Genomic DNA, 15,668 nt, shown 5'->3' on the forward strand with positions numbered 1-15,668 from the left:
GGTTCCAGCATGGTGTGCCTCTGTGGTTTCTGATCATTTCAGCTGATGTCTTTTCCTCAGGTTGAAACCTGGATGCGATTGTTCCATCAGGACACCGAATCCGAATAAATATTTGGTTTAAAAAAAAAAAAAAAACATCTAAATTATGGCATTATAAATGAGCCCAGACATTTCTGATAAGAATAGTGGTCAAATATTCCATCAGATAATGGTGGGTGTGTGTGTATGACAATTTGAGCCAAGTGGTTATTTGAGAAAAATGTATGATGAATTCCAATGTTGCACTTTTTAACAGCAGTGTACTACTAGTCTGTCACAAAGACAGTTTGTCCTCATTTGTTTTGCTTAATCTAAAAAAAAGACAGAAAAATCTACGTTGACCCCAGAGAGCCATTCGTTAAAAACGTGGCAGACAGTTGATCTACAGAAGGATGATGCATCTTTCAGTTTTTTTTTACTTTTTATAAGTTAGAAAGATGTGATGCTCTTCTGCTTCAGATGCTTTAAAATATTTGTAGCATTTCAAGTCATCTTGGACAACATCTCATGTTTTCCATCCAATTTCATAAGAAAATAAAATTAATCAAGTGATATCTGATTATGTATTTTAGAGCAGCTGTTTATTTGTGAAATTTTCTAGGATGCTTCTGTTTGTATCTCTCGAGTGCATGAGGACTGAGTGGGCTGGTCTGAAATAAATCTTTCAGAACCCCTAAAGCCAACTGACTCCCACTATCTACTATAGGTTCTCCAGGTTTCCCAAATGCTAAAATCCTATCCCATGTCAAAGGTTTTAAATATGAGCGTAACTCCACAATTTGGATAACTTGCCAGTAGTTGAAACCCGCTCGACCTGCCGACTGGCTCCTCATTATGAATTCTCTTCGTCTGCATTTTTAAACCAATCGGTTTCTATTCAACTGAGATCAATTCTGCATTTTGTTGGTTTCAGTGTTTCTCGACATGAAGCTGGACACGTTTTCTTTTTACCTAAAAACTGCAGATTTATAAATCAACATTGGAACATGATTGCCTTGCTGAGCAATAAATGGAACCCAATTAGCTATGCAAATATTTCAAATGTTTTGTGTAAAAGGCTCAACAAAAGCACAGAGAACTGCAATTATGTTGGAGCATTCAGAAGTATAAAGCAATGTTTGCAAAAAAATTACAAGTAAGAGCTGCAGAAAATGCTAGTGATGTTTTTAAACAACAACCTCCCTGAATATTTGAAGCAGTAGAATAATCTCACATTATTCTACTGAATCCCACAATTTTAGCTTATTCAGTGGAGGGGGGAAAATCCCACATTGAGAAATATTTGTTGAACCCCCCACCTTGTTCCAATATGACACCAGTTCTTCTCCTATTAGATTTCACAATGTTGGAAAAGTCTGGAATGGATTACCGACAGTTATTTGGACAATCTAGAGAGATTATGCAGATTCCTGCATCTTCCCTCATGTTGTCTTCTCAGGTTTTCTTAGGACATGAAAGCGGCTTCAATTTGATTCTGATTAACAGTTTGTGTTTTTGATTTGGCCACTTGTTTTGGATCATTATCATTATGACCAGTTTTACGACAGATTAATTTTAAATCTCCCCCCTTGCTGTGTGACCTTTTCTGCACCTTTGGACTTTCCCTGCAACTCTGTTGCAATTGCGCATGGCCTTGAAAAGTAACTGTGCAGGGACATTTCATTATTTACACAATAAGTAATGATTAGATCACCAGATTTGACCCCTTAAATGACAGTAATTTGCAAGTGACCATTACTGGAGCAGTCTAGTTGATCCTTAACCGGAATACCGCAGTAAGTCTTTTTTTTTTTTTTGGTTCTGAGCAATTTCTTGTGAAAACTAAAATAGATTTCTTAACAGTTCACTCATTTTGCAATATCTCTCCAGGTATTTAAACCGTCATGTTCTCATTCTGTTTTATTTTAGCAATGAAGTTCTGTGTTGCTGCTTTTCTCTTCCTGGCATTCTTCTGCCACAGCAGTTTTTCCTGTCCAGCTTTGTGCAAATGCTACCCCACAAGTGTGGAAGTCGTTTGTAGTGAAGTTCCTCTGACGGAGTATCCATCAGCAGGTCTTCCAGAGAACACCACCATGCTGACAATTCAGCTGACAAACATCACCTCCATATCGGAACACCACCTCAAAGCAACGCCACTTCTGAAAGAGCTACATCTGTATGGGAACCAGCTTCAGAGCCTCTCGTCTCATTTACTCAGAGGCGTTCCTCAGCTGCATACGTTGGATCTGACCGGAAACGAGCTGAGTGATCTGCCTGTAGACGTCTTCAGCGATGCTCCGCTTCGAAACTTGGTTCTTAAGAACAATCGGATTAAGCGGGCAGATCCAAAGTGGCTTCCTCATAACAGCAGCTTGACCTGGTTGGACCTCTCTGAAAATCATCTAACAGAGATCCCAGTTGGTTTGCTTCAGAGGCTCCCTCACCTAGACAATATTGACTTGTCCAACAACCGACTGGAAAAGATACCACCAAACTCCCTGGACCATCTGACTAAACTCGAGAGGCTAAACCTGCAAAACAACAAGCTTGAGACTTTGGATGCGTCTGTTTTCCAGTTCACACACAACCTCACTTCTCTGTTGCTCTCTCAAAACAAGCTCACCAAACTCCCACAGTACCTCTTCCAGGGACTCACCAGACTCACACATCTCAGTCTGGATGACAACCAGCTCAGCCACATCCCCAAAGGTTTCCTTGACTCGCTGAGCTCCCTTGAGGAAGGCGGACTGGACCTGTCTGTCAACCCACTACTTTGTGAGAGGGAAGTAGAGTACCTGTGGAGGTGGCTCCAGAGGAACAAGAAGAAGGTTTTGTTGGCAGACAACATCACCTGTGCATTGCCTGAGACTCTCGCAGGGCACTCAGTAATTTCCCTTACAGAAAACGATCTGAACACTGGGTCTCAGCCTTCTTGATTCTGACTGTGATTAAGTGTACAAAAAGGCTAATTCATTTTTTTTTTTTTTTTTGACTGAGGTCCTGTTAAATTGTATAAGCTGTTAATTTCCTGCCTGCAACTTTCACAGAAGCTGAAGATACTGACTAGTCTGAAGTGAAGTTCTACGTCCTTGACATGTCTCTAATTGCAGAAATGGCACATCGGTTTATGACAATGCAATCAAAGCATGTTTGATTGGTTGGTCATATAAAAAAAATTATTACTTGGGAAATAGAAGTGTTGTGCTATTCCGTTGGTATTTTTGTTTGAAACCTAAATTGAAACAAAGTGTGTATTTTTTTATATCACAGTTATGCTGTATCTGTAATATAAGAATAAAAAGATGTAAAAACAGTTGTTCAAGTGAACACTTTTAATGATCTTAAAAATCTGCCAGATTTTTATTTTATTTTATATGTCTTCTGGAACCATTTTATATGATTTTTTTCTTCACGCATGTTTCAACACTGGAAGGTCATTGGTGGAGCACCATCAACTTTCTTTTCTGAAGTAAATAACCATTGTTTTCAGTATAAAATTGCACTGAATTCTTGTTGGCCAAGATGGTGTACAAAAACTGAATAACATTTTATTTTTAAATCCAAATATAACAGTTATTTAGAACGTACTAAATTAATGAGTTTTGAGATGCAGAAGATTGGTTTGGTATTTTTTCCTCTTGTGTTAGCTGTTAGCTTTAGCCACTGGGGCTTCCTAATCTGAACAAGAAGTTATCTGCTGATGCATTGGAGATTTTGGCTCATCCTGACATTTCAGTAAAAAAAAACAACTTACGGTTAGTTCTGTAGCTATGCTTTAAGAAATGTTTTATATCAAAAAGATTTAATACAAACAAAATGTTTAAGATTTCCCATTTTATTGTTTTTGTTAAGGCAGGGACATATATTCATTAAACATTCGTTAATTCAAGCACTGAAGATACTTTTTTTTTTTTAAGGAAATGGATAAAAATGCAACCAAAGCAATATGATGACTTGCAGACATTTTTAAATTTCTTTCCAAAAAATAAAAACTTTTTGCAGACATTTGAATGTTTGCGTTTTACATTTACCTTTACTCCAGAGATGTTTGGTCACTTTGGACTTTGACTCTTCTCAGCAAGGCTTGACAGGACTAGACTGAAATTTGCAAAGATAGTTTAGGAAAGTTTGCAGCTACATGTTTAGTGCAAAAGTTTAAATCTAGCCGTTTTCCTTTTCCATTAGAATTTGGAGCAATTGTTTCAGCATGCCATGTTTCGATTGGCCCCGTTTAAAACCTTTTTATAAGAGATTTATTTTTTCTTTCCGACTTTTCAAAGACCATAAAATAGTATTAGATGGGTTTCTATCAATACTAACCACCTGTTTCTGCTTCAATTAATAAATTACATTTCACATGTTGACAATACAAAAAGGTAGGAATACGACCATTTTGTCTTTTGTTGTTGAATTTCAACCCTGGATTGAATGTGAATATAGTAGCAAGGCTTTAAGTGACATGTCATTATCACCTCTTCTCACACATCTCTTATAATAAACATATATGTGAATCAGCCTTGGATGTGTTTTGGATTTTCTTCTTTCAATTATATGCATGCTTAAAGAAATCCTTTGCAATAATATATGCATTAAAACGTTTTTTGCAAAACAGAAGATATTTATTTGCATAGCAACATTGTTGCTGTTACAAAGTGCAGGAAAGCAGTAACCACTTTATTTGCTCTGTTCTGTTTGCCTTTTGCAACATTTCATCCTGATTCGCTGCCCTAATATGCTCAGCCTTGTGTGAAAAACAGTCCAGACTTGAAAGGAGACGAGTTCCTGTTGCTCTTTTCAGGTAGGCATACATCAACAAGAACCATTTACACAATAAAGTGTTGATTTATTCTTAAAGTGATTTTTTTCCCCAGTGTTTCCCTGCAGAGATGAAGTTGTTGCTCCTGGTCACTTTCATTGCACTAGCTGAATTTGACTACAAAAGAAGCAGCGCTTACTCGTGTCCGGACCGATGCTCGTGCTCTTCTGAGCCTTCAGCTGCTGAGGTGGTGTGCAGCAAAGGTGGCCTCACAGATTTTCCTAGAACTGGTTTTCCTGCCAACACCACACTAATATCCATCCAAAGCACACACCTCAGCAGCGTCACTGCCGGCGATCTGAGCGCTGTGCCGTTCCTAAACAAGCTGCAGCTCTATCACACCAATCTGGCAAACCTTTCCTCAGATCTATTGGTCTCCGTATCCCACTTGGACACTTTGGATCTCACAGGAAACAAGCTAGCTAAATTGCCTGCAAACGTGTTCAGTCACAGCTCGCTTCGCAACCTGGTGCTGAAAAGCAACCAGCTGCCGGAAGCCGACCCAGCATGGTTTTCTGGCAACAGCAGCCTTCTTTATCTGGATTTGTCCAGTAACCGTCTGACCAGCATCTCGGCCGCTCTGCTTCGCAAACTGCCCCTTCTGCAGACCCTGGATCTGGACGGTAACAGTCTTCAAGAGTTACACGCTGACGTGTTCAGGAACCTGCATCACCTGGAGACGCTAAATCTGGCTGGGAACAAATTAATAACCCTTAAACCTCAATTATTTGCTCATAATCTACAACTAAAATACCTGTACCTGCAGGAGAATCAGCTTCAGGATCTGCCAGTGAACCTCCTACACAGACTTCAGAACCTTGAGCTTCTGCTGCTGAATCAGAATCAGCTTCGCCACCTCCCCGCAGGCCTGCTGGATGGGGTTAATCCCTCTGTGCAGATAATCCTGACGGGGAACCCCTGGGAGTGTGATGGGAAGATGGAGTACTTGTGGAAGTGGCTCACCAGCCATCGGCAAAATGTTCTCTTTGAGACGGAGGTGACTTGTGATAACCCAAAGGCACTGAAAAATCAGCAAGTGTCATCTCTAACTGACAGTCAGCTTGGTGTAAGATTACAATGAATGGTGCAGTGAGAAAATGCAGAAAAGTAAACGTTTCACTTTTGTTCCCTCTTTTGGTTGCACGTCAAGTAAATAAATAATGATAAACATTGCTGTGTTCTCCTGAGGTGTTTTCTTAATTTCCAACATTAAGGTGAATCAGTTTACAATGCCTTTGCAAACATATTCCGACTGTTTCACGTTTTGTTATGCTGCAACAAAAACCGTCACTGTACTTTATTTAGATTCTATGCAGTAGACAAAAATGCTAATCGTCATTGTGAAGTGAAAGCTGTCTCCCCTGAGTCTGTGTAGAAAGATTTTCCACCTGAGTTGCTGCCTCAAGTCTTTAGTGAAGTTTTCTCGATCAGAGTTGCATGTGCAGAGACTGATGTGGTTCCAAATTCTTTGCAAAACTGTTCTGGCCTAGTTTGAGTGTCTGTGAGCAATTTTCAAGTCCTGGCACAAATTATCGATTAAATATCTTGTATTTTGTAAAATGAAGCTCTGGTTTTACGATTAGGGTTGTTGTCCTACAGGAATGTGAACTTCCTGTAGGATGCAAAAAAACATCTCAGTTGTTTTTTTTTGCATCCTCTGGAGGCTTACATAAAATTAAATTACGCAGAGGTCATTGACATTTGCTTCAAAAGGAATTAGTCACACTGAACTTCATTGAGCCGTGCCATTGTAAAAAGATCTAAACTAAAATGTTTGTTCAATTTTATTAGCAAATATTTTCAAAAATTGACGTATATGTTGCCTTCCGTTTACAGAATCGATCTGGTTGTAAAATAAAAGTATAAAAACTTCCCATTTATTCTATGCCTGCTAAAACCAACCTTCTGTTGAATAACTGAGTAATTGCAGCGTTCAAACACTGGAAATAAAAATACCGGACAGAAACGGACAGAAACTGCAATCAAATCCCACATTTTTATGGGTGAAGAATTGCGTGAAAATGAAAGCTTTTCTCTTGCAAGATTTGTGCAGCGCAGCCTTCACAGCAACAAATCTGTCTCAGTCGGCTGCATCACACATTGCTACATTGTTTCAGCGGTGCCCTTTTGTTTTTAATGATGTTCACTACGTGGGCGTGGGTGTGTGGGCAATAAAAATGGCCGAGTCTTGAAACTGACCTCTGCTGGATGTGTTTAAATATCTACTTCTTTCTTTTTTCTTTGGCTGTTTTCTTTATCGTGTTGTATTTGTGTGTACCATCGCTGTGCCCACACACTCTGGTCCTGGAGCCTCGATCGCACTGAGGTGTGCTGGGCTCTAATTTATAGTTCTTATAAAACATGAATCATGCCAGCATCTCTGGATGCTGGTACTTATGAAAATTAAACCTCGCTCATAGGTGTTCCCCAAAAGGCGGCGAACAGAACTGGAGACGTTTGATGTATGTCTTTCTTTATGTTTGCTTGAATTGCATCCTGAAGGTTAAAGGTGGAGGAAGTGGGCCGAATGGTTCGAATCCTAATTCTCTTTTATTAGAACCCCCTCGGGACTCGAGCATCTGTTTTGAGGAAAGTGAGTCTTCTCCTCTTTCCTTATAACTCCTGCTTCCTCTTAGGTGGGACATTTAATCTGTTTGTGCTTCTCCAAACCCCAAGGCTTGGACATATTTAAGTGGACAACACAGCGTTTCTTGGGGAAACGGCAATGATTAGTAGGTGTCGTGTTTTCTGGCTGGCATGCTGCCGTTTGGTGTTTACTACTGATGATTGAACAATAGTGAAAACTAAGAGGTCACAGATACGGTTTTCAGGCATTTTCTAGTTTCAAGTTGTAATAACGCAGATATTATTATATCTGATAGCTGCTCATTAGGATATATTAGACAATTTACGACACAACATTGATGCTGGCAGCTTTTTCTTTATTGATTATAGTCAGTATATCAGGTTTCCTCTCTGCAAAATGACAAATCATCAGTAAAATGAAACGCCTTTTCTAAAGCCAGAAATTTGGCTTTACTTATATTTAAACCAATTTTTGTCATGATTTTTTGGTCTGATCATTAGACCCAAATGTAGAGCAGACTTTAATGAAAAAAATAACTCAACTATAACTTACAAACAGGAACCAGGTGCATGGAGTATAATGCTGGATCAGTTGACTGGAGCTGCTCAAACTGCTGTATTTAACTTTTATAAACAGTATGGTTTTTATTTTTACTTTACATATTTGTTAAAACTATCACCATCAGCTTCCGATCAGAAACAACCAATCAGAGTCAGGAGGAAGGAGCAAGAATTCACCCTCGTTTAGATGCTGCTCAATGTGTTTATGGCGGAGAAGCAGCTTACAATTGCAGACAAATTATTTATCCTTCGTCTTTGGTTGCCATGCTAACTAGCCTGATCCTTCATGTTGGGCTCTGATGTGGAGAACTAGCTGTAGCCCATCAGAGAGAGCGACGGGGGAGAGGAGAGCAGCTTTACCACTGACTGACCCAACACATACCTCACATCCAGTGACATCCACTAAAATTTGCACAATGTTACTTAATGCGGCAACCTCAACTATAAATATTACTGAATAACACATAGCGCCTTGCAGAGTCTCAGTCTACACTGATGAAATTAGATTCAGTTTTTCTTCATTCTTCAAATAGCTTGACATGGGGGCTTAGAACTATTTCTTAACTAATTCAGATTATAACAACTCAACCACTAGAGGACACTCATGCACTGAGTGCAGAGCAAAAAAGGGATCTTTCGATACGCCAGCAAGGCGAAATAAGACACATTGTTACAGGAGCTTCTTTTATGTCACATCAAAAGTATATTAGATGTCAAAACATTGATTTATGTGAACAGAATATGTTAAAATTGAGGATGATGCAGCTTCTTGATGGAATATCACTGTTTGTGGTCAAATATTTTAAGCAACCTCTTGTGATTTTTAAAGCTTAGGCAAAAAGGGCTCTCACATTTGGGGTTATGGATGCCATCATGGACAGACATAACACACTAATTGGTCTAGGCAGCAAACTCTATGTACTTCATTTGATAACAGTTTAAAAGAAAATCCCCAAACTATAACATATATATAAAAAAAGAACACCTACAAGAATAAAAAGCCTTTTTTATCTGCTGCAGTGCCCATTTTTCTCTTCATCGTTGACATTTCTTTAGTCACACTAACCTTTTAACGTTCGTCTAAGTCTACAATAAGAAAAGAGGTTGTTAGACTCATTAAAAGCTTTTCTCCTGGTGGGTGAAAAAAGTCACACTGCTTCTGCTTTTAGAAATTTGAGGCTATTATCATGAAACTTAATGCCCTGTAAAACATTCCAGCGAAGCCTTTTATCAATCTTCAAAAAGCTTTTCGCCCACGCCTGCGAACACACACACACATACGCGCACACACGCACACACACACACACACACACACACACACACGTACAGGTTTATCCCACAGATTTTGCTGCTTGCACATCTAATCGATATATAGCTAAAGGTCAGCGTGGGGCGAGGGATGCGTGCTTTCAACGCATCTTCATTTATCATAATCTTTCAGAAATGTTCCAAATCTCATTCCCCGGCTCATAAATCTCCACTCCACATAACAACACACTTGAGGTAGACATGTGGTAATGCGTCTGTGCATTATCTTGTTATAGGCAAGGAGAACAGAGGTCACTTACCCCGCCTTATAACTCGTTCTTGTAAATGGCCGCTCCAGATCTCCAAGGAAATAGGCTATTAGCTGGCTTTCTGCTGATGGACGTTAAGCTTAATAGTTTACCACAAACTGCGGCCTTTTCCTGATGGAATAAACTGTTGTTGAAACCTGAGAGGCGAAATTCAAAGAGAGAGCTGTTTACAGTCCAGAACAAATATCTAGACATGCAATTTGCGACAACAATTGACTGCGGGTGCACATAATAACGATTTTCTTTTTTAAATGTAGAGAGAGCTTAAAGTGCTCATTTTATATCACAGACTCTTTCTCCTTGTCAATTTTCAGGATGAGAAGGTCAAAAGATAATGTCATCAAAGTATTGAAGAATATCTTTTACTACTAATTTGTACTACTACATAAGTAAAACTATACTGTTAATTTTACCTAGGGATATTGCCGGCTACACCATCCACCTCGGGGTTCAGCTTGGAAAAACTGTAAATCTCTTTGACTGAGGAGTTAAAAATGTCAGACTTTTTACTCCTTTTCAAGGTCCTTCTGTTCTCCCTGACTGGAGCTGCTTTTGTAAGTATATCCTCCTGTGGTGAGTGAAATAAGCCACGCTGAAATTTGTCCAAGGAATTCTTTCACTACTTTTCTTGTGCCACTTGATTGTCTTCCAAGCTGTGGCAGATTTACTTCCCCATTGGTTTTCACCTTTAATCAAATGCAGTGACCCCCAACACAAGAGACAAATGTTCCAAAGGATTTTATTGCCTCCAGGCACAAAGACAACGCAACATTTCATCGCCGTTTGACGTTTTGTATATCCACTGCGACTTGTTGAATCCGCTTCCGTAAATTGTCATGTCTGCTTGTACTTCTTTTTTCTTTTCTCTTTACATCTCAAGAGGCTTTCTGCAGTGTCTGTAACAGGACTTTCACCTGTTGTTGTTGTGCCTGGTGTAGAGTCACGCTGAGGTTCCGGGTAGCTACTGAAACATGTTCGCGGCATGTTCAGAAAGGTCAGGGCTACCAACGGATATCATGTGTCGTTAATACGCTGTGAGAGGAGGTCAGTACTGCTGTTTATGACGTCAAGCTTGAATCAAATTGGAAGGGAAAAAAAACAACTGCTGGAAGATTTCATAAACAACTTATGAAGGTTCAAGGTCAGGACAAGCTTCTGTGTGCCAAGTATGTCCTTACTTTAGCATGGAACAGGAAGTTCATCCGTCCATCCATCCACTATTGGGGTTGACAGGTAATTGAGGGAAATCCAGACATCCCTCTCCAAATGACAACACCTCAGCTGCTTTTGGGGGATCCCATGTCCAGGTCAATAGCTCCTCTAGTGGGTTCTTAGTCTCCCTCTTCTATTAGGACCTACTTGTTTAAACTCTAAAAGGAGGGGGTCCTTAACAAATGCCTGAACCATGTTAACTGAATCCTTTCAGTGTCGAGCACTTCAAGCTTCGACGAGTTACACCTCTGTCTCTAAGGCTGAGTCCAGAGAGAGGTAATTTCAGTCGCTTGTTCTCTTGATAATTAGGATTTTTAAAGGCAATCACAATTATAAGCAAGCAAATTTTTATTTAAAATAATTTTTACATAAATTTAGAACACCGGTAATTTATACAAAACTATTTGCTACCTTCCTGCAGCCTGCATCAATGTTTAATGATCCCATGTGTGCAGGATTATCCTTTTGATCAAACTCAAACCGGAGGGACGTGACAATGAAACTCAGTCAAATGTGACGGTTCCTGCTGTTAAGTCCCAACAAGAACGCAAACAAATGCACGTCCTACAGAGACCGCATGCAACAAGTTTCTGTGAAAATGTACTTGTTCATTTCATGAAATTATTTTTTTCCATAGCAAGTGACCTAATTTCACAACTCCTATTTTTGCATGCAGTTCCTCTCCTCTCTTATGTAACTCTTAATGTGAGGAGTTGATGCAAGAATCAGTCTCCTGAGCTGAGAGGGCTTCATTTATTATGAGACGAATATAGCACAGTCGCATCTAGTTTTAAAACATTTCTCCACATTAGCTCAAGTAGTTATAAGCCCGAGGCTGCACATTTCCATATTGCCAACTGTTATATTTTCACACATTAAAAAAATGCATGTGTGAACTCTCTTGTGAGAGAGACGAGTCTCAGGACAAGTGACTGAGGTAAATCTGATTTTTATATAATGCAAGCCTAAACTATTCATGATTTTTGAATCAGGACAATGATCTACTTCATCAAAGTATTTTGTCTTTGAAGAACAGGGGTCATAAGTGTACATATCAGTTCCATCAGGTTTGGTCTCGGAAGACCAGCTTCAGTAATTGAATGTCCTTTTAAAAAAAAAAAATGAAGTGGCGCAGGGCCATTACTGCATGGAAGATTAATTAAAATATGCCCTCTGTAGCTGTTTTTAAAGTCTTTTAGTGAAGGGCAAACACCTCGACATAAACACCAGACAGCTGTTTTAGCTCCTCACAATACAAGCTGTACAAAGCTGGAAAGCCCTGCCTTTCATGCTACTGTTTATAGCGCTAATTAAATCCATTTGCTAAGAAAACCCACCAAAGGACGGATTGATTTTCAAATAAACTCAAGCGGCTTTAACCACCTTTGGCTTTGTACAAAGTTATTTGAAGCGACCTGTCCTCGCAAGGCTTGATCAAAGGAGCTCTGCACAATGGCAATGCATAGAACACAAAACACAAGACTGACGAGTCAAACCCTAAGCGACGCACCGAAAAGAGAGGAACAACGAGAATAAATATTTAAAGGTCCTGAATTTTAAATCAAACGTGGCGTATGCATACTTGCTGGATTGGAGTTTGGTTTATTTCCAGAGGACTCTGCCATGTCAGCCAAGTGAAATGGAATGCAAAGCAGAGATTACACGTTAATATGAAGCCAATAGTGAGTTGAATTAAAATGGTTTTTACTTTATTTCTCCAATTTCTCTTTCAAAGGGACCATTTTGTTGAGGGAAAAGATAAAAAAAATACCCACTGGGAATTTCTGCCGATGACAGGAGGAGCTGGGAATTAAGAATAACTAGATCAAACTCTGGAGGACTCTTCATCTTCTCATTGTTAATGCAGACGGTTTCCAGACTGTTCGGTTCAGATCAAGGTCTGACTTTTAACTGTCTGTTCCCCAGAAACATTCTTGTCCTTTGGAGGAATCACAGTCGATCCCGAGGCAGCTATAATTTATAATCTCTTCAGTGAGCTCTGGGTTCAGGGTCTTCATACGGTGCCTTGCAAAACTAATCATACCCCTTGATTTTTTACATGTTGACACATTATAACCACAAACATGAACATTTTGGGAGTTTGCATTGTGAAGAGAAAAGAGAAGGTTTTGAAATTAAAAATCTGAAACGTGACACGCACATGCACTTTGACTTGTCGTTGATGACTTTTGACCTGCACGCAAATCAAGGTGTGTATTGAGGAGCTAATATTGCACATCTATTCAAACCCACTACCTCCACGGTGAAGCATGGTGGTGGCAGTATCATGCTGTGGGGACTTAACAGTGACATAGAGGCTTTTTCAGATCAAGGCAAAGTTAATACGAAGTTTTTGTAATAATGAAGGGAAAAATTATATTTATTTTAAATGTAAAAATCTAAATTTTTTAATTTGTATTTTCACGACAAGCTACATTCACCAAAAGGCACGTAAAGTATTAAAATGTTTCTGAATAGATTAGCTCCGAGCCTCCATAAGCCCCCCCAACATGAAGTGTAATAAGGTTCCATTAGTATGAGAAAGCTATTACATTTTCAATATTTCATTTTTATAGTTATTCAATGTACGAAATAAAACTAATATAATCATGAACAATAAGCTGTAACGATTATTTAAAGACCCCGATTGTGCATGTGAAATGAAAACAAATCCTTCCATGTTAGACTTGATAAACAATAATTTACAAAACCGATTAAATACCACAGAAGAGGATAACAGATTAAACTAATTAGTTCATAACAGCCACATTGCTACCAGTGATTTGGTTTACATGCATCAGAAGAAACGTTCTGGTGTGAATCTACTCAGCTTTCACTTGTCATTATCAGCAGAGAACAGGTGTCGTTGAGCGTGTGGATGTTTTCACAGTGATAAGACCACATCACCTCCTTGAGACTCACCAGCATTCACTGTGATGGCCCAGAGGCACTCAGCTTCTTTTTCATGTAGAAAAAAAAAAATCCCCACAAAAGCGGTTAACAACCAGAACAAATGAGACCATAACTTCCCCAGCAAACCTCGGGATACCGAGACTAGACTCGGACCAAGTGCAACTCCTGACATTATCCTTCTTTGCTTTCTGCATTACATGTTTCCTAGCAGCATTAATGTAAATTACCATGTAATAAAAAAACCGACAATATGATACACTACCACTGGAATATTCTCAGTGCGCTCCTAAGTATTACTCAAAGTGTCTACATGTTGAATTTAACCGTTCTCAAGGCCACATTCGGCTCCCTGCGTAACTGAGTTATTGCCTAAAATGAAAAGTACATCCGAGAGTAACTCTGTATGCAAATCATTCTCACATAGAAAGTTGTATCTATCATTCAGTTTTATTGGCTCCATTATAAATCCAAGTAAGTTATGAACTTTTCCAAAAAAAAAAAAAAAAGTTAACTCTGCTAACTAACATTGGTCTGTCGGCCTTGCAAAAGTACTCCTTCAAATTGACATATTTTCACATTAGAAGCAAAAACCTTAACACATTCAAATAAATTTAGTTATTTGCTTGTGGTTGAGCAAGAAAAAGTTGAGCGCAAATGTAATCTGTATGTGTGGTTTGCATTTGCCTTTCCCGCCCCCTCATTTTGATACCCTTAAAAAAAAATCCAAGTGCAAAATACAGTAGTTAACTAAGCTTATTAAAAGTAGGTCAAGAAGTTCAATGACAAGGCAATTTCTCACAGTGGATTTAACTCAGGGGTATCAGATAAAAGGGGCTGAACACATATCCATGCCAAATGGTTTTTATTTGTCATAAAAATGGAAAAACATATATATTCCTTCCTCTGTTATGCATTATTTTGGGCTGATCATCTAAAATCCCAATGAAATTCATTGAACCTTCTTTTGTGGTTTGGCAAAATGTGCAAAAGTCAAACGGGCATGAACCATTAGGCAAGGATCAATTTATTACATCTCGTTTGTTGCGATGTTTAATCCTGCAGAACAACATCTTGAATTATAAGTAGTAAGGGATCCAAAATATTAGAGCTGCCACCGGCAGATGCATTAGGTTAAATAAATTTCATGCATTTTTCATCTGCGCATCTGAAACCCCACAGGCAGATAAGCGGAAGATTTTCCAAGAGAACGTTCTGAAAGGTAGGAGCTCTAAAATTGATCGGGTTAAAGGCGACGAGAGAAATGTGAATCCACTCTGGAGAGACGTGTTTTTCTGGGTTAGGTGCATCTCCTCCTACCGCTTCACAGAAGGTCATATTTAATCTGTGTAATTATTTTCAGGCAATTTTGATGCAGGTCGCCTTCTGAATTGAAGTGCTCCGGGGCGCACCTACGCAGCATTTAAAACACTCCTTGTTAAAGCAACATCTCCCGGAATATGATTTTCTTTTTTTTTTTTTGTCGTCTTCAGAATCTGACATCAGGGAGATTACCTTTTCCCTCTCCGGCAGCTGTAAATATCTCTTGAATGAAGAAATGTCTCAGAGAGGCAGGCTGCTAAGCCATGGCATTTTGCACATGCATTCTTACTCCAGCAGGATATAAATGCAGGTTTTTCTCTCTTGTCGATATGATAATATTCAAGTTTGTTGAAATAAACCGGTGAGATGAATCTTTTCCCTACGACAAAAAAAAAAAAAAAGAGCACCACTCTCTGCAACATGATTTGTCTGAGTTTGTCTGTGTCGGTTCATTTGTGCACAGGGGTTTCCCTATTTTTAGAAGGGGAACAGGTGTTGACAATCTCCCCCTACTAAAAGGTCGAGGGAGAAGGGAAGAGGGAGACAAGTCTGTGCTTCCGCGCTGTCATCGAAACTGTTGGGTGACACTCAAAGCCGGCCACGTCAACACTCAACAATCAGCCCCGAGGCTCGACTGGACATAACGTGACATTTCAGGAATCGCA

The 15,668-nt window shown here is 39.3% G+C and overlaps 1 protein-coding gene across 1 annotated transcript; it reads left to right on the top strand.

Moving 5' to 3' along the window:
* Positions 1-93: 93 nt before the first annotated feature.
* On the top strand, positions 94-6,435 carry LOC103457645 (plant intracellular Ras-group-related LRR protein 6). Its single transcript, XM_008397935.2, has 3 exons — positions 94-1,814; positions 1,909-2,951; positions 4,890-6,435. Exons 2-3 carry the CDS (start codon positions 1,923-1,925, stop codon positions 5,913-5,915), a joined length of 2,055 nt encoding a protein of 684 aa, XP_008396157.1. The 5' UTR covers positions 94-1,814; positions 1,909-1,922; the 3' UTR covers positions 5,916-6,435.
* The last annotated feature ends 9,233 nt before the right edge of the window (positions 6,436-15,668 follow it).

The sequence above is a fragment of the Poecilia reticulata genome, linkage group LG21, assembly GCF_000633615.1.
Source record: "Poecilia reticulata strain Guanapo linkage group LG21, Guppy_female_1.0+MT, whole genome shotgun sequence".
In the NCBI taxonomy this organism is placed as follows: Eukaryota; Metazoa; Chordata; class Actinopteri; order Cyprinodontiformes; family Poeciliidae; genus Poecilia; species Poecilia reticulata.

What these genes read in the sequence shown, in the direction of transcription:
- LOC103457645 (XM_008397935.2), top strand. Translation starts at nt 1,923, where the DNA reads ATGTTCTCATTCTGTTTTATTTTAGCAATGAAGTTCTGTGTTGCTGCT. An exon ending in ACACTGGGTCTCAGCCTTCT is followed by an intron (nt 2,952 to 4,889) that starts TGATTCTGACTG and finishes TTTTTTCCCCAG; the next exon opens with TGTTTCCCTGCAGAGATGAA.